The following is a 20,438-nucleotide window of genomic DNA, read 5'->3' as shown; positions in this document are numbered from 1 at the left end:
ATAGACGCATCAGGTAAGTTTCATCATGTGCAAATTCCATACTCATAGTGCAAAATTCTCTAATGTGATCTTGAGAATCAGATTTCTCATTGTATTTATCATATTTAGGGATTACACAATGCTGTGGGAATGGTATCATGTTAAAAATTTTGTCAAAAGGATATGGGTAGATATCCTCTAATGAATATTTCTTGGAACTCGTTCCATTCTGCATATCTTGTATTTGTTGTTGTAAGGTTTGCATTTGTTGAGCAAGAGTTAACAAAGGATTATCCATACAGGTTCTCCTTGTATCATCATGGTCTTTTCTTGTTTTATCTCCTCGTGTTTCCTCATGATTTACTCGATTTACATCCTCATTATTTGGATCATCATTGTTTTGATTGTTACTTGTCTCTGCATCTTGTTTCAAACTTTCTATGTTAAAGTCTTATGGCAATTTTGCTCCTGATTTTTCCAACATTAGAAGGTATTTTTCCTTTTGTTTCTCCAATAACTTTTCCATTAGTTTGTCAAATTTAAAATATCGTTCAAGGTCTCTAGTGGTGTTATTGACCACTTCTTCATCAACATCTGTGTATCCAAAAGTTTGAAATATTGAATTTTCTTCTTCCATTTGTTTTTGTTGTTTTTTGAATTGCTCGTATTGAGCTCTAGTCCAAACTCGCATGTGATTTATTCAAAAAATTCTCAAGTTTTGACCTTCTAAATACAAATCAATAAGTGATTATTGGTTTAGGAAGATAAGCTTTGTTGATTTTACCACTGTTATTGGTGCGTTGTGATAAAGCGTCTTGTTGTTCAAAGGCACGTGCTTGCAAAAGTTCTTCATCAAATCCTGTCCCGTAACCATGTAAATAGTGACGAAAATGATGTAGGAATGTCCTATGTTTTAACAAGATTTTGTGATTGACATACAAGAATCTTATCCTCTTCAAAGTAGCCTTATAATTGGGTTTTCTTTTCTTAAGGCGATATTTAAAAGCCATATAAGCATATGATGGTTTACAAGTTTGTTTGATTTCAATGTGACTGCAATCTTTATTTTGATATAACCTAGGTTCAAATAGGAACGATATATCCAAGATAACGAACAAAGGTTGATACGATCAAGTTTCATGATAAAGGATTTGATATATCCTAATGAGAAACTGATAATGATGTTGATTTTTGCACTTGAGATGGTTGAATCACTAACTTGTTGAATGTTTTATGCTTATGAAAATCTTTGGAAATATCCTGTTGGATTGGTAACTTGATCATGTGACTAGTTTGAAGACTTGTGATAGCTTTTTGCTCAATTCAAACTGATGATTTTTTAAGTTTTTGACCATTTTTTAGAATGTTTTTATAGACACAAAAAACACAATGTTTTGAAAAACGAAAAGCACAAGCAAGCATGAATCCTATGGTAGGTCGAGACAATAATTGTTGAATCTCACATGGGGTTTCCCTCGAGGCTTTTCTATTGAGAGCAGATATTTAGGTGCTTGACCCCATTGGCTCCACCCTTGGCACTCACTTATCTGGGGAAGCCAAACACCAGTTTCCATGAAAACTCCCCATGACAAACTTCGTATCTCTACTAAGAACCGTATGTGTGTGAGCCGCTTCAGAGGTTCGACCTCCTGCGCCAACAACTAGAAGGATTTTGGTAGCTAGATACAGATGGTTTTTAGTAAGGGCTTCCAGTCATGTGGTCATACATGCAACACTTTACACTCTATAAATACAGAAGGTTCCCAACCTATAGAGGTTACACTCCATAGGGTTTATGGGGAAACATAGTGTTGGTATGAACTAATCAACACATGTTGTCTCTGACTTTCGTCACAAACACGATTTATTTAGAGTGGATTGGAAGGACTCGGTAGTAGCCCGTTTCCACTTGGGTCGTTCCCCTCTAAATGGCCCCCTCAAGGCAGCTCGAGAAGGTAGGCCCTCTAAAGATTACACATAAAAGAAAGTAGGTTTGGTATTTTGATCACCGTATGAGGGTGAGAGCATGCTTGCCTACTACTTCAACAAGCATGAAAGACAAAGGTTTATTTTAAGCCTTCTAAGAATCTATGTGCAATTAATTTAAGGAAAACACTCAAATGCAAGTTGCATGCTATTGATTATCCTCCTAGTTAAGCTAGATGAACAAGATATGATGTTTTACTTGAAAAACCCTTAATTTAGCTAACTAAGGAAATGCATGAAATTTTCTCAAAATGAACCTTGCACCCACAAATGTCAGTAGTTTTCAAATTTTCAAGTCTTGGACATTTGGACCTGCAAAGTTGTTAGCTTTCAGATTATAAAAATTCCAATTTCACCCACTGACAGAACATAAGCGCTAAAACTGCAAAAGAGTTATCCCAACAAGCAAAAGCGCTATCCTAACGAGCAAAAGCACTATCCTAAACAACAAAAACGCTAACCTGGAAGGCAAAAGCGCTATCTTAAGCAACAAAAGAGCTAACCTATGCGACGAAGGTGCTATCCCACTGCTTGAATGCGCGAATTCATGATTAAAAGCGCTATTCTATTGAAAACAAGTGCTAACCTAAGTGATAAAAGCACTAACTTACTCAACATATGCGTTGTCAGTTCTCACAGATGCGCGAAACTGACTTACAAAAGCATTAAATTGATTTTGCAAGAATAAGACAGGATATTAGAAAAGGTAAGCATGAGGCCTGAGCCCCATGGTGGGCGCCAAAAATGTTGAGGTTAAAGTTGAACTCCAAAGAAATGTCCTGAAATTTGTTAGTCCATCATAAAATATAAAAAGGAAAGCTACAAGAAACTTAACTTCAACCAATGAAGTAACATGAAGTAAATGAAATAAACAAGATTATACCTTTCATGATTTACACCTCATTGTGTCCTAACTCCACTATTCCTGGTTGTAGATGATTTGCTCTTAGACAAGCACTAGTACCTTCCAAGATGGCATATGAAGAATGGACTGATAGTTAACTGATACTATGATATGCATATGCAAATAATTTAAGATAACATGATATTAAGCTATGGTAAGAATTCTAAAATTGCTAATTGCTTCAAACTCAAACTCACAGATGCAAGATAAAGACTCCTAGAATGACTATATGATTAGCTATTAGTTTCAAAATGGCTTAGGAGACCTCTTTTTATAGATTTTTGAGTGCATGAGCTTAGGTGGCAGAGATCAATGGTCATGATTGAATCTTGCAAATTGGATGACTATGAGCAAGAAGTTGAAGGTTGAGAGAAAGAGGGAAGGAGAAGACAAGTGTCACTCATCTCACCTTGATTGAGTTGGAGACTTGAGAGGATATATGATAGTTGGATAAGATGTAGGAATGAGAGGATAAGTGGACTCAAGTCCTCTTAAGATATAGGGATGTTGGAGAGAATATAGAAGAAAGCTAAGAAATATGTGTACGTACACAATATTTTATTTATTTTGGGAGTTGGAGATAAGTGGCTAATAAATGATTTTATTTAATTTTATTGAATTACTTTAGCCACATGATGGATGAGTTGGCAAAGAAGAAGTGACGTGGAGAATGAAATGTGAGTTGGAAAAGTGATTAAATAATTAAGAAATTATTTAATTAATGAGACTATAGGATAGTAGACAGATGAATAATTAAATATTAGATATTTAATTAATTGATTAGAAGGAAATGATATAACGAATTAATTAAAAAAATGTTTCAATTAAATTAATTAATAGAAGGACATGAAATGAATTAAATAATTTTTTTTTCAAATTAACTATTAAATAGACGAATAATTATAAAATATTTATTTAATTGCTCATAGCCAATTTTATGTGTATACAAATACATTTTTACATTTTCTATAAGAAATGACTATCACCAAAATTTGTTATTGATAGTGCACATACTTTATTCTCACTGTTAAAGACCAACTACATATTTGAAATGTAGATACTTTCTTCTTCTTGTCAAAGACTGCACACATATTTGAAATGCAAGTAATTTTTGGAATCAATTGATTCACCAACACAAATAACAAATCAAGATGCAAGTCATTTCCATAGCATAGTAAGCAAAAACAATAGCAAAGGGGCAAGGGTAGAACCTCATTTAACATACCTTCTTATTTGATAACCTATTGTAGCATTTTCTCTACGTTTTTTTACCACTCGTTAGAGCATTGGTGGTAAATATAACAACATAGATACCAATTTAAGAATTGATCAATAGTTCCATGCTCAACCCTACTTTGACTAGACTAGTATTGTTTTCAACTTGTCTATAAATCAAAAAACAAAATCATCTTGCCAACATTTAAAAAAAACTTTGCAAAACTACGACTTTGTTGAATAAACCATGACCATAATAAAAGCATAATAAATCTGAATAAATAAAAAATTAAGTTTATATAAAAAAATTAACAATTTTATTTATTTTTAACTCACTTCCCTCCTACACAAAATTAAAATCATTAGAAACACCAAATTAATTAAAATCTTGTAGTAGAATATTACACCCATTCACGTGGCGTAAAAGGAAGAATAAACAACTTACCTACCTCAGTGTAGGTTATGCACTTTTCTCCCTTTATTTAGGCCTATTTATTATTATGAATTACGAAATTAGAGGGTCGTATATCGCGCGCGAGTGGCTGTATTCATCAGGGTATTCTTATTCTTATTCAAAACTGACCACAAAATCATTGGAGCATATGACAAGCTTGGATGTTAGACGGCCAAATTGAGGTCGGTGGATGCAACGCCAAACCAGAGCCATCAATATTATTTGTGACTCTACATCTCTTGGCACAGAAATGGGCCCCCCACCCAGAATATTATATATATCTGTATGTATTCGATAGCCAGGGCTTTTGAAATTCAGGTTGCCAGCTGCAAATCGGGAGAGAAGGGGGCGAAAAGCAAAAAGAAATTAACGAAGTGAAGGCTTTCAATTAATATCTAAAGGCTGTCTACTATGTCTGGTAAATCCAAGTCACGGAGTTGGCTGCTTGGAAAACCGCGGGTATTTTCTCGCTTTATCTTTAAAGATGATTGCAAACAGTTTTCTTATTTTTATTTTCTAATTAAGATTTGTAAACGTGGATGAAGCTGAAATGTGTCCTATAATCCTTACACCACAACCTCGTTACATGTCTGTTAGAATTAAACACCGCCTTAGTGCCGCATTTTTATAAGTGTCCCCTTTACTATTGTACCTAACCTTTTTAAGGAAATCATTCAGGGCAATTGCTATTTAAATATTGAATTACACAGGCATCATAGTTACAAGAATTTGTTATGATTTCAGTTTTATGTTTTTGAATATGAAATTTAATTCCCAATCACCTGCCAAATATGTGCAGAGTGACTGGCTGGCATTCAGGTCTTGTTTGGGTAGCCTCTTTAGCCTAAACCCAGTAAAGCACGAACCACTGTCGTTTTTCACAGCAAAAATTATAACCGGGTGTGCTATAGTCGAAAATCTTAGCGACCCTTCCTTGTTTGGTCACTAGCAGTGAGACTTGTTGAGTATGGAGCTGGTTCCCACAGAGTAAAATGACCTGGTCTCTTGATCCCAGCTGGGTCGATGGGCAAGAAGGTGAATTTTTGGCGATTCAAGATTTAGACTGATGTTGGAAAATCTCTGAGGGTTGATAACTTGTTTATTTCTAATATGGCTGTGCGCTCCAGCGACACCAATACTGTGGGTAGTAGTAATGCTTGTCATTTGGAGCTTTGCAGTTATAGAATGCCGTGGAAGAACTTGGTCTAATGCGCCCCTTTTCCAATAATTCTTTGATCCTTCTCGAATTCGTCCTTATGCATCTTTGGATGTCTACAAGGTGTAGTTATTACTAGTTTAGAGCCCCCCTCGAACTCTATGACATGCTCAATGCCTCTCTCTATTGGTACTCCAGGAGGTATACTATTCACGGTCAAATCCAGAAGAATAACAAACAAAACATATCACCTTGTTATCTTCATTGCATGAAATATTTCTTAAAAAGTTCGAAGTTCTTATTATTGGGCAAGCATGGGGAAAGAAGTCAATTTTTCAAACGGAGATTTGAGATTTTTCAGATTTGTTAGACACTTGGAACTAGAATAAAACTTTGTTGGCTCAATGAGCAGTTTTCACAACCTTTTCAGCAAGCACTTAATAAGGTTTTCACAACCTCACTAGTCTTCGATAGGGGGAGAAATATTATCAGTTAAAAGATTTTCATTAATTCTTGCATTGTTTTGGCAATTCAAGGAGTTGTGGATTTTTGTTAGCAATTCAAGGAGTTGTGAAAACCCCATTAGCACTCGACAATCTTTTCACAACTATGTAAGCTTCCAATAAACTTGAAAAAGTTGAGAAATATTCCTCAAGTTGTTTCAAAATGCATTTGGATGGTGGAGGAGCAAGATGTAGTCCATGCAATTATTGAAGATGAAATTGCAAAGGCTCTTCGAGAACAACAAATGTTTTGTTATGCCATTTTGCAAAATTTTTCAAATGAGTGGCTCCATTGGTGCAATTGTTAGGTAAATCTTTCGATGATTGAGCCCTCCTTAGATTCAAGTGAATTTAGAGGTTCTTGTGTTTGATCAATTAGAGTCATATTTTTCTATAAATGACTTTTTTGATGAAGAAATTTACAAGATTGTGCTTTTGAAAGATTCTTTGTCCACCTGGAAGTGGTGGCAAGCTCATGCCCTATGGGATTAATACCAAATTGAAGGAATATTTGTGTGCACTTGGTAAATTTCCTTTGAAGTCTTCAAGGATGAATACTATTTTGAAAATGTCTATTTTGACCACTGCATTTAGTGGCAACAATTGTGCCATGGATATGGCCAGTCAATACATGCCTACATCGATGCCTTCCATGACCTCTATGCAAAGTTGGGCACATTTGTGTTAGAGCATCATAAAGTCCTCAAGTATCGTTGTGGCCTATGACCATTCATTCAATCCAAAATTCCAAACTAAAGCTAGCCAATGTCAATTTGTAAATGAATCAAGATTGAAGGGAAAATGGGACAAATCTCTTGCGTCAAAGAAATGTCTTTCTTTGGAAAGAACAAACTATTCATGATAGTTAAATGTTTTGACAAATACAAATCCAACAACCACGTCATGCAGAAAAGAACTTGTTTGTGACCACAGAAGTAGAGGGTTTCTATTAGCCAAAGGTGTATAACACATGCCCTAAAGTTACTTGTCTCCATGCAACAACAATAACATCTGCACTAGATGCAAAAGCCATTGGTTTTTCTAGTTGAAGGTGGTAGCATGAAAAGCCACATTTTTGTAACTTTTGGAGTGCACTTGGAATCACCAACTATGCTTCATTTGTAGCCTTATAGTTTGTGATGGATAGAGGGTTCCCACGAACCAAAGGTGTAGAACAGAAACCCCAAAGATGATTTCTCCATACAACAACCGCAACATTTGTTGTAGATGCAAAAGCCAATGGTTTTTCTACTCAATTGTTGTAGCATGAAAAACCACATTTTTGAAACTTTTGTGGTGCACATGGAATTGCCAACTATTTCATTTGTAGCTTTTATAATTTTGTGATGGATTGGTTCCTACAACACCAGAGAGTAACATGTCACGTGTCAGTGCTTCTTCTCACATGCTTTTCATCCTTCCCACGAGGAGCTAGTATTTGACGTCACAGCATTAGATTTTAGTGGTATAATTCTTGGGCACCCCTACCTTAATTGTCACTAAGGTATTTAGAAATTTACACAATCAGTCCTCAAAACATCACCATATTAGTGGGCAGTAAGAGATATTGTAAGGTATTTAGAAATTTACACAATCAGTCCTCAAAACATCACCATATTAGTGGGCAGTAAGAGATATTGGATTCGATAAGTGATTCCATGAGTTTAATATGCTACACAACCTTCACAACGGATTGCACAAGTTTAATTTAGCACAATTGTGATGATTGCTTTTCAAGAAGGGACAAATGATCTGTGTGCTATTGCACAAGCATATGCAACCCTAGACATATGCACCGTAGTGCACAACCTTGCATGCAACCTCTTGCACCATGAGGCATGTGTGTAGCATTAGGAACCATGATGCATAACTCAAAAATCACCCCTAGCTCGTGTACAACCCTTTGCATCATGCGCTATCCATGCAATGCCAAGGATCATGCTACATAGCTTCTTAGATATTTGTATTTGTGGTCCATGCCACACATACATCCCTACATGTTAGCACATACAAGGCTCATAGTTTAGAATTCAATACAAACAGTGCAACATCTCAGAGCACCTTGTATCAATTCCTTGTACCATCTAGAGTTGTTCCTTGACATGCCACTTGTCGGTACACTGTGCGGCCAGAACACCAACCTTTAGAAGGTGAAATGCCAAACATGGAAGGCCAACTAGTTCAACTTCCATGATTACCTTTGTTTTCATGATCATGTAAATTATAAATGTGCATCTTTATTATAAGTAGATGGGATTGATAGGTAGACATTAGGATATACTGGAGTAAATATACGACCATACACTCAAGAGAGTATGCCATACATAGAACGCAAATTAATAAAAGAGTCTTCCAGTTCTTCTATTCTTCTCTTTCTAGACCTCTTGTCCCCACATTGCTTTCACACGCTTACATTAAATCTAGGTCCTCATCTAGAGCATTGTCCTCAGACCTTTTGAGATCCGAGTCACCATAGATCATATCTGCCAGTTAATATACTTTCACAACAGTAAATGCACCTTTTAGAAAGCTGATAACAAATTTAGGGTCAAATTATTTTCCACTTAGGTAATTTTGTTCTGTTCTATGCCATTTCTATCTGTTTGTATAGTTTGGAATGGTTTGAGATTGTTATAGCTAAGAAATATTGGCTGCCAAATTTTTCAATTGTTCAAAATTCAAATATCATTACATTGTACATACCGTAAATCTCTTAACTTAATTGTAAATGGAAATCGAAAAATTGCATTAACAAGGTTTCTTAAGAGTTTACTCTGTTGCCAGATGAATGGTCAAAATGCAGATATTGCTGTGATGTCAAAAGATCTGCATTTGCTATCCAACTTTCAAAGGTAAGCATAGTATATCATGGAATAATCTTTCAAATAGTGACTATGGTTTCATTGTAACTTACTGGAGATTATGATAACTACAATTGTTGTGTTTTTATTTTTATTTTCTTACTTTGGAATTGTATGATCTGATTAGGAGTTCAGAACCGGCAAATTTACTGTATAAAAGCATGGAGGCAGAAGATATTAAGGTGTAATCGATATCCTTCATATTATTTATTTCAAAATTAAATTTATATACTCTTCCAATAATGTGCTTATGCTGCATCGGCAAATTCTTGTCAATGTGGGAAAATGTTTCCTTAGCTTCCCCTTTTATCAGATAGGATCTTCTTTGTTTATTCTCTGTCAAATTTTCATTATATCTAACCTAGCATTGTGCTAACAATGAAAGTTTGCAGTCTCCTTTTAAGTTTTCTATTGTTTTTGAAAAAAACATATTGATTTGAGTTGGTCTCTGAGGGTGGATGTAAATATGTAAACAGGCAAACTATGATAATTCTTCAGGCTTCTTCAATATGCTTCAATGCTTGATCTTTTCAATATAATTTTCCTCTTGTACATGAAAAGCAAAGAATCAATCATATAGTCAGCACGTTTCCGCAGCCTACTATTGCAAGAAAAACTTTGTAGTTTTAAGGAATAAATAAAAATTTGCCCTGAATGATTGTATACACAGAAACAGAATATAGGGATGAAATTGTGTCATGTGATAAACTTTCTGTTTAAACGAAGAACTTTACAGTTTCACATTAAAGCAACCATTTTATCAGGTAAGCAAACGCATGTTGCAGTTTATTTGTTTTTTTGTTGATTGTAGCCATTGGTGAGCAGCATGGACGATAGTTTATTTACCATGCAGGCAATGTTTTCTCTTTTTTGAACCACTTTTTCTTGTCATATGTTGGTTAGTATGGTACAACACCGTAGAAATATTTCATGGTAACAAACCATACTTCTTTGCATCAATATCACTCCCATTTCATATCCACTTGCAAGTTAGGTATAGCCAACGCCAAATCATCACTAGATTTTTTATTGGTCCATCGAAAGTGCTTTGCTTATTTGAACACCAACTGAAAGACACGTCATGTACTGAAATTACATCAAGAGGAACTGCAATAGTAGAGAAATAGGCTATGTATTTCCAAAGGTATTAGATGTTACCTAAGAAGTTTGTTGTCTTGGTCAAATCGGAAGGCTTCAGCCACTTGGAAATGACCTCTACTTTTGTCAGGTTAATCCTCAATTCCCTTTTCTAACGACCTAGCTCAAATGGACTATTCATTGCCTTGTGAATTCATACTTGTTGTTATTGAACAGAAGTTGTTTCTTGAAAATCTCGAAAACTTGGTGCAAATGGACTAGATGTTACTCCCATGTCTTGCTGGGAACAAAGATGTCATCCAAGTACACAATCAGATAACTATCTATAAATAGTGAACTTGTTGTATTAATCGTCTTTATGAAGGTGTCATGGGATTGGACAACCCAAATGATAGTACATGCTACCTTGTACAAACCTCTTCTTGCTTTAATTGGGCTCTTTCATGTTTCCTTTTTCACACAAACTTGTTGGTAGCTTGATTTCAAGTCCAACTCGGTGAAGTATTTTGCAGGTTGTAGCCGATTCAACAAAAAAACGGTCCTTGGATTAAGAGAACCAAACATGATTAGAAGATAAAATTGAAAGCAAACGGAAAAGATTGTTGTACTTTTACCAGTTATATTGAAAAGTGAAACCAGAGAATACATTTAAGCTAGACTTGATCAACCACTTCTAAATAAATTGTTAATTACAAAGTGAATTAGTGAAACCTCCCTTGTTATTTCATTTTTTGTAAAGCACGATGCTATGTTACAATATTCAATAGTGTTCATTAATTTTTTATGTCAATGTGTCTTCCATACCACAAGTACGACTTGATTTTTTACTATTATGTTAAGTTGTTAACTATTCTAACATCCTTAAATGTCATATATGAAAAATCTGAGAAGTTTAACCCTTAAATTTCTTTGTTTTAGAAAATAAAGAGAGGCTTTAAAATTGTGTCTGCTGCTTGTGAACAAACACCTTGCTAGACCAACAAAAAATAAAATGGAGTAACCTCTGTGTTCAGTATCTGCTTATATTTGAGCACACCTTGATTATCACAAAATATACATGTAGCCTACTTCTGAAGTAATTATAATTCAGTTAAGTTATTCCTTAGCCAAATTGCTTCACTTTTAGCCAAAACAGCAGCCTTGTATTCTGTTTTGTTTCAAGAGAAACCAATAGTCTGTTCTTTATTGATAACTGCACTTGTTCCAAGACTGATAGTATATTGTGTTGTTGACTTCCTGTCATTACTGTTCCAACATGTTTTGAATCTGTGTAACTCACTAGATGGCAATAATAAAAAATGGCATACCCAATTACAAACTTCATTTTGCCTTTGACACACTCAGTGTTCCTATTTACTACCCTCTGATGATCAACTTAAGGCTTATTGAGAAATCTGCGAATATAGATAACAACAAAGGAAGGGAAGTAATATATATTTGGTTGCCCAGCAGTTTTCATTAAGTGATGCATTGACCTATTGAACGGGATTATTTGCAAGATCAGTGTAGTCGGCAAAACTGCTGTACATAATAAATAATGTTTTGTTAGTATTATAATTGGCAGTGTAATTACTTTTGTTCCCGAGATGTTGCTGGTAGTTGCTGACGGTTGGCAGTCTTAACCGACTGCTAGGCACTATATATACTCTGATTGTTGTATCATGAAACATTCATGATTGTATTCACATTGCACTTTGCTATTAAAGAACATATCTTTCTGCCATGTCTTGGTGTTGATTATTTTTTCTCTAGTATTACTGTGTGATATGTATGGTATATGTTTGTATCTTGTATATTCTGCGTAATCAAGTAAGTTCCTTCGGGAGTAAACATTTTTGCGCCGTTGTTGATTTGAATTTGGAGATCTAAGTGGTCGAGAATGGCAAGAGACAAGATGGCGGAGTAATGGGCCAGCCAATTGGATGATTAGATTCATTTGAGGAAGAGGGCGATCCAAGACTGAACGAGTTGATGCAAGATTTGGTATACTTGTGGGAAGTATCCGTCAACCAGTACGTTCGATGGGAGGCTCGCGAAAACGAGGTCCCTGAGTGTGTTGTACGGGATATCCTGATAGTGAACAACGCCATTGATCGTCACCTTTCTAGATTACCAAGGTTATTGGCACATAACCTCATTGCTCTCCAGGATTTGGTGAGGACAAAAACCAAAAGTAGCGTCAGCCACAAATATTGTAACAGTACGAGAGAAACTGTAGGGAGGAAGAAGAGCAGGATGCAAGCAGACGCCCTACTCTTGGTAATTAATGCCCCTACGACCAAACAAGGAAAGAAAATGTTTTGTAAACACTTGGGAGGAGAGAGGGATCAATGAGAAGATCTCTTCGGATCAAGGAACAAAGTGACAGACGACAACGATTACAAAGAATTGTCGAGGAGTCGCAAAGCTCGACAACAAGTAGAAGCAAAAGTGTTGGTTGAAGCCATAGTTGGGAGAGACTGTGCAGAGGCACAACACCCCGTACGTGGAATGAGTGGCAAGAAGTTGCCAGGAACCTACCACTACTCGATGAGGTAGGCGAGGACCTTGTGGACCAAGTAGCCAATTAGTCCATACAATTAGTGTCGAATGGGGACTCAGAGAGTGAGTCCATAGAAAGTGGAAGTAGCTCGTACGTACAATCCGTACATGACGAAGAGGAGGAAGGACAAAATCTTGGGGAGGAGGTTGCCAAAATACTTGAAAACAATCTGCATCGTATTCAAAACTTATCTATAGCAGAGGGATTGAGGATAGGGGGCCTGAGCCAAAGACCCTGGGGAGGAGGGAGTCCAGGAACGAGGAAGGTAGCCAAGGTGCAAAGGACGTGGACGATGGACATGTAGAGGGTTTGCATGTGGCTGAGAATGTCGAGACCGAAGCAATTCAATTAGGTCTTGGGCACATGGTACACACTGTTCGAGGAAGATGGTGACTCCCCCAATGAGTCCAATTGTTGATAGCTTTTAGAGTTGGAAGAGAAACACTCGAGTTCGTGGGATAGCGTAGAGAAGGCATTCCGGGAGGAATTTAAGCTTTTGTGGGATGACAATGAAATCAGGGCAGAAATCTATAATACCAAACAAGGAAAACATGAGAATGTGAGAGCTTACAATTGTAGGCTCAAGGAGTTGGCGGGTAAAATGGAGAACCAACCAGCTGATGGGCTGGAGAAATGGTGGTTCATCGAGGGGTTGATCTCCTCGTTGAGGAAGAAAATGAAGGTGGTACCCCTGTTGTCGTACGCTGATGCTTACAGTTGGGCGATGGACATTGAAAGTGAAAACAAAATATCTCGAGGAAAGAAAAATGTCAGTGATGATGAAAGTACGTAGGATAGTGGTAGTGATGGCAAGTCCAAAACGGTACAAGCCCTCAAACGGGATATGCTATGAATGATGAAGAATTAAAGGTGGAGAAAAGAAGTACGAAGGAAAGTAAAGAAACATGGTGTATCGACTGTAAGGTAGGTGGTCACACAAAGACTTCTTGTCCAAAGAAACTTTTCTACGACATCTGTCAAGTACTTGGATATTCCATCAAGGAATGCTTGTACATCCTAAAGACAAGAAACACACAAGTGCTCTTTGCCCAAGGAGAACAAGCAACTCCTTCGACCACACCATCAAAACCACCTGTCAACTCCAATGGCTCGCTTGGCGGCTATCGTAATAACAAGCGGGGAAACAATCGCTACAATAAATATAACGACAATAGTGGCACAAGGAGTAGAATATGATATGATGCGAAGGGGAGACTCATGATATAGGATGGGGTCACTTCACGAGAGAGTGCCAAAGCGGTCAAAATAAAACAAGTCTATTGTGCAAGTAATGTGGACTTGGAAACCACGAAGACGCTGATTGCCCAAAACAGAAATGGGTAAACACATTGGCCATGGAAGAGCCAGATGAGGAAGTATTGGTCATTATTAGGTTGCAAACAGAGAAATTAGTAAGTCCAGACCCCCATACGGAGAAGGAAAGATTTTGGGAAGCCAAAGCTGATGTGGAACAGGCAATGGCAGAGGAAAGAAGAGCTTCTAATGAAATTGCCACTGTTAGTACTCCACTACGGTCGGAGTTTGAGAAGAACATAGTAAGATAGGTGTTGCAAATTACAATACCTGTACGGGTAATTGACCTTCTACAGACCATGCCACAATTAAAAATGGGCATCACCAATATAGTTAGTGACAACATAGTCGGCTAGGAACAACACAAGCCATAGAAGGAATCGATGGTGAAGTCACTTGGCAACTTGGCCATTGATCCCATGTTGATAGTGAGCATTGGAAGGAAGTTGACCATTGTCAAGATGGAGGTAATGGGAAGGAAGTTGACAAACACCATCGTCAATGCGGACTCAGGCGTCAATGTGTTGCTGGACGAAACATGGAAATGTCTGCGGAAGCTAACACTCTGGCTGCCAACCTTCCATTTGGTAAGTGTCGACCAGCACGACATCAAGCCACTTGGGATGTTGATGGCAGAAAAAGTGACAATTGGCACACAATATTTCTTCCTAGACTTTGTAGTTATTCCATTGGAAAAGAAAGTGTACGATGCTTTCCTCAGAAGGTGCTGGTTGATCACTGCAAAGGCGAATCATAACTAGAAGTTGAATATGCTCTCCATTGAGAGTGAAGGGAGGAAGTACATCATTGATCTAAGGAATTAGGTGGTGAGCGAAGAATTGGCATCCTCCAACTCAGAGTCTGAAGGTGGAGATTTTGGGATGGATGGATGAAAAAAATGGAACTCGATGACGAAGGAATACTTGAACTGGTAGATGGAGGACTACGAAGTCTTACACCCGGAGTGTAACATGCTACAAATCATAGAGATCAAGGAAGTTGATAAGGGTACAGAGAGTGCTATGTTTCCCCTTGAGTATGAGGAGTATAAGGAGGGAGTGGCACGAGTAGATGACATGCCCACACATCATTTTGGAAGAGACAAAATTATAAAGTACAAAGAGCCAAATGTAAAGAAGGTGAACCTCGATGATGATGACAATTCGAAGATGATATTGGTCAATGATGATTGGAACCTTGTACTGAATGTGTCCATGTTCAAAATATTTTTATGGAGTATAAGGACACCTTCACGTGGACGTACAAGGATCTAAAGGGGCTACTGCTAGAGTTTTGCATACATAGAATCCCCCTCGTATTGGGTGCACAGCTCGTACGGAAGAGGCCCTATCGATGAACAAGAACTACGTTGCCAAGGTACACAAAGAAATTGAAAAGATGTTGGAAGCGGGTATAATATTCAAGGTGGAAACAAGCGAGTGGGTCTCACCGATCGTCATATCATTCAAAAAGGAAGCAAAGCAAATACGAATCTGCATGGACTTAAGGTGTCTCAATGCAATAACAATCAAAGATCCGTTCCCAATCCCATTCACTGACACCATATTGGAGAATGTGGCAGGCCATGGGATGTACTCCTTCGTGGACAAATTTTTGGGGTACAGTTAGATAAGTATTGCTAAGGAAAAACTTGACTACCTTCGTGGTGGAAGATGTGGTGTAGACATACAATAGGATGTTGTTCGGCTTATTCGATGCTCCTGCCACCTTCAAACGCATCATTCTACATATCTTTGACAAGATGTATGTGGGGAATTTTAAGGCATTTCTAGACAATTGGTCAATATACAATGGGCAGGGAAGCTATCTCACCACACTTCAGGAATGCATGTAAAGGTGAGCACGATTGGTTAAAAAGTGCAAATTCATGGTACCTCAAGGGAAGTTGCTTGGCCATATAGTATGTAAGGATTGAAGACAAATCTTGATAAGGTAGGGGTCATTGTCCAAATGGAGGCCCCAGAGAATGTAATGGGAGTTAAATTCTTTCTAGGCCATGTTGGCTACTATCGAAGGTTCATAAAGAATTTTGCTCAGATTTCGTACCCTCGAGATATGCTAACAAGGAAAGGACAATCATTCACATGGGGAGATGAATAGGACAAAGCATTCGAGGAATTGAAGGCAAGACTCGTGAGTGCACCAATATTGGCGTACCTAGATTGGAATACGGAATTTCACATGCACTTGGATGCCTCCAATTATGCAATTGGGGCTACACTGGCACAAGTGGGCATGCATGGTTTGGATCATCCCGTTTTCTTTGCCAATTGCTTACTCCCCAAGGCCGAAAGGAATTACAGTACGACGGAGAGGTAGGCACTTGGTATGGTGTATTGCATACAAAAGTTCTAACACTACTTACTGGCAACACCCTTCACATTCTATGTGGACCATTAGGTATTGATGTATCTTGCAAACAAGCTCATCATCCAAGGGAGGAGTTAAACTCTTTCTAGGCCATGTTGGCTACTATCGAAGGTTCATAAAGAATTTTGCTCAAATTTTGTACCCTCGAGATATGCTAACAAGGAAAGGACAATCGTTCACATGGGGAGATGAATAGGACAAAGAATTCGAGGAATTGAAGGCAAGACTCGTGAGTGCACCAATATTGGCGTACCTAGATTGGAATACGGAATTTCACATGCACTTGGATGCCTCCAATTATGCAATTGGGGCTACACTGGCACAAGTGGGCGTGCATGGTTTGGATCATCCCGTTTTCTTTGCCAATTGCTTACTCCCCAAGGCTGAAAGTAATTACAGTACGACGGAGAGGTAGGCACTTGGTATGGTGTACTACATACAAAAGTTCTAACACTACTTACTGGCAACACCCTTCACATTCTATGTGGACCATTAGGTATTGATGTATCTTGCAAACAAGCTCATCATCCAAGGGAGGGTGAGTAGGTGGCTGATCCTATTGCACGTATTCACCTTTACCATCATTGTGTGGCCAGGGAAGAGTCATGTCATAGCTGACCAATTGTGTGGATTAAGTTGGGAGAGCCTCTTGATAGGGTGAATGAGGACTATCTCGATGCTCACTTGTTCCAGATTGTTGCATTGCTGCCTTTGTACAAGAATATCGGGGAGTACTTGCCCACTTCCACAATCCCAAGGGACACACCATCGTGTGAAAGGAGGAAAACTAGCCCTTAAGAGTAGGACCTTCCAACTCATCAATAGGTTGCTATACAAGATGGGTCCAGACCAATTTTTATGGAGGTGCGTTATGCAGAGGAGATACCAGGTTTGTTAAAGGAGTCACATGAAGGGTTGGCAGGAGGCCACATGGGGCTAGAATCTAGATGCCATCACATGTTAAGTATTATTGGCAGGATTGTGGTGGCCAACACTGCACACGGATGCCCATGAGTGGGTGGTAGGGCGTGATACATGCCAAAGAGCCAATAAGCCTTTGAAGTGAGACATCATGCCTTTATTTCCTTTGTAGCCCTAGGAGCTGTTTGAGAGATGGGGTCTTAACTTCGTTGGACCACTAAAGGTGGGTCACGTGCATTGATGTAAGTATATCGTAGTAGCAACAGAGTACCTCACAAAATGGGCAGAGGCGAGAGCACTTCCGGACAATATTGCCATTAGTACGACGAGGTTCATCTATGGATAGATTGTGACACGGTTCAAAATTCTCATCCATATTACAAGTGATCGGGGAGTGCATTTTGTGAACCATGTCATTCGAGTCATGATGATGGAGTTTAAAATATTTTACAACCTCTCCAACCCGTACTACCCCCGACCCAATGGTCAAGTTGAGTTGACAAACAAAGTCCTTGTCTCTATCATTTATAAGTTGTGTGGTGTGGAGGAGGAAGATTGGGAAGAAAGGTTCTCAACGGTGTCGTGGGCATACTGCACCACGTACAAACTACAAGGTGATGATGGGACACACCTCATTCCAACTCATGTATGGGCAAGAGGCAGTGGTCTGACGGAAGACATGGTGCCTAGTTTGCGAATTGCTATGGAGAATTGTCTTGGAGACATTGAGAGCTTGAAGGAACATCTCTTGAATCTCACTAAGATGGATGAGCAACGAGTGATGCCACAGTGGGCGATGGAGGGTTGTCCAACATTGGCGGAAATTTTTGCATGATAAACATCTTTGACGAATGAACTTTCGGTTGGGGCAATAAGTTTTGAAATACAATGGTCGCAACTTACTCAAACTAGGAAAGTTTAGAATTCGTTGCTTGGGACCCTATAAAGTGAGGGAAGTCGGGTAGAATGGAGCCATTCAATTAGCAACACTTGGTGATAACCCTATTTGGGACCTAGTTTACGGTTCAAAACTTAAGATTTACCAAGAAAGGAAAGGACATACTATCGGAGTAAACATGTTGGGATATACCACTTCGGTGGATTGGACAATCGGAAGGAGGAAGTCTTGGAGGAAAACCTAGTAATCAAGGAGCAACTGTACAAACCAGATGAGGACTGGGCCAAACCTGTAACATCACTTGAGGAAAGGTTGGCAAGGAAGCACGTGAAAGGCATTGCCGTACCACAAATACATAAAAACCTATCAAACGCCCATTTTGGCAATCTTGCATTATGGGTGTGACTTGGTGGATATTGGAAATGGAAAGAACCATACAAGGGAATGTGTCAAGGCTACCTGGCCTACGACCTTGAGACATGTATCTCTTTGCCTATTTTTTGAGTCCAAAGCTGCTGTGTTGGAAGGTAACTTAGAGAATTGTAAGAGAGCAATAATGAAGGGTTCAATACAATGACAGCATCCATCTCCTTAAATTACCTTCAGGCTGCCACAATACTTCAATTTTCCAGCAGCATACCAAGAGCTCAAATTTCCTTGAAACACTGGCTTTGACACTGTTTTGAATTTTTAAAGAGAAACCTAATAACAAACATATGAGAGCATAAGCATGAGTAAAAACATATTTCAAAGACACTCCAATAAGCTCCTCATTCAGAATCATATAATCTAATTACACAAATACATTGTACATGACCAACATTTGAATTCTTCAAGTGATTTTATTTTGCAAAATATACAAATATGCCTCCCAGTTTGTCTCGATATCACAACTTTGTTACTTCACAAATTTTGTCACATTTACTGTGTTATTTTTATGATCAGATTAATGAAATGCAGATGTAAGACAATTCAAACAAAATTGCACACCATATATCCTGGGAAAACCTTCCAACTTGAAGGTGAAAAACCCAGCAACAAAAGTCTCTGATTATATTTATCAAATATAGGTATGTCTTTACAAGATTGCTTCACTTCTTGAAGCTATTTGTATAAGTCGGTTCACCCTAGACTGCTGTATATACAATCCGAAATGCTGTAGGATACAGAAACTGCTATAGGATGATCTATGACATTCAATCTGCCTTGTATACTGTTCAATCTGCTGTGTGTTGGAATTGTTCTTCTGCTGGGTGAATATCGGACTGATGTATATGTGATATATGTGATCTTGCTGAGAGTATGTCAAACTACTGATGTGTGTGTGTGTTCTCAATGAAGAGAGATTCGATCCCCTTTATACACATCGATAGTGCCCCTTCACCAAGGGTCGGCACTCTCCAAATCAACACGACCCAATGCAAGGGGTGGCGGACTTTCCAAGTCAGCCCCATTAGTTAAGCGATTATTAATTATTAGCAAATCGTATATGCTAGTTGGCATATATGAATACTTAATTACATTTTCATATTTAATATATATATGAATTGGCTCATATAAATGTATAAGGCCAATAGGCCACTTAGACATTTATGTTATCTATGTTGGCCTGAAGGAATCTGACCATAGCTACAGTAACATTAACATACTGTACATTGTAATAGGACTTGCTCTCCAACTTAGTGAAATAGTGATGAATATATGCTTAAGCATATTGGCCAGCTTCAGTTGTTTGCAGTTGATTGTTTTGCAAGGGTTTCACAATTATTTGGACAGTTAGGAAGTAATTTTTTGGGTATAAAACTGTGAAGGAAAACTGGCATAGGAGTGAGCCAAATGTAGGCAACCTAATTTATTGGCATTTAGTTGATCAGTAAACAACAAAGGAGTTGACAGATTTTCATATCTATATTGATGCTTATGCATTGTGATTTCAAATTAGCAATATATTTTTTTGTGCACTTTTCTATTGTGACAAAGTTGGCATGAAGACTGCAGAAACATGATAGAGTTAAAAAAGATGCTAAAATCATATCATATTTATATTTCCACTTGCATTTTTTTAATAATTTGGCTATATCTTGAGATAACAAAAATCTGCAATGTTTGTGGATTGTTTCTTTTGTCAAAGATAAAGCATTTACTGTTTTGTTGTAAGAAAAACACATTTATTTGACAATGTTTTAATCTTGGTTTGTAGAACTAACCTGCAAATT

General features: G+C 37.9%; 1 protein-coding gene across 3 annotated transcripts in view; it reads left to right on the top strand.

Moving 5' to 3' along the window:
• Positions 1–4,617: 4,617 nt before the first annotated feature.
• LOC131076207 (uncharacterized) overlaps positions 4,618–20,438 on the top strand; it is a 150,436-nt gene continuing 134,615 nt past the window's right edge. The window contains exons 1-3 of one of the 3 annotated variants that reach the window (XM_058013264.2): positions 4,618–4,956; positions 8,982–9,049; positions 9,186–9,240. In XM_058013264.2, the coding sequence (XP_057869247.1) occupies positions 8,982–9,049; positions 9,186–9,240 (123 nt within the window). In that variant the 5' untranslated portion in view covers positions 4,618–4,956. Of the gene's footprint in view, positions 4,998–8,981; positions 9,050–9,185; positions 9,241–20,438 lie in introns of all 3 variants that reach the window. The other 2 variants (XM_058013265.2, XM_058013263.2) reach the window with 2 other exon arrangements.

Source organism: Cryptomeria japonica, chromosome 3 (assembly GCF_030272615.1).
Source record: "Cryptomeria japonica chromosome 3, Sugi_1.0, whole genome shotgun sequence".
Taxonomy (NCBI): Eukaryota; Viridiplantae; Streptophyta; class Pinopsida; order Cupressales; family Cupressaceae; genus Cryptomeria; species Cryptomeria japonica.
The sequence above is the reverse complement of the archived record's forward strand: the minus strand, read 5'-3'. Positions and strand labels throughout refer to the sequence as shown.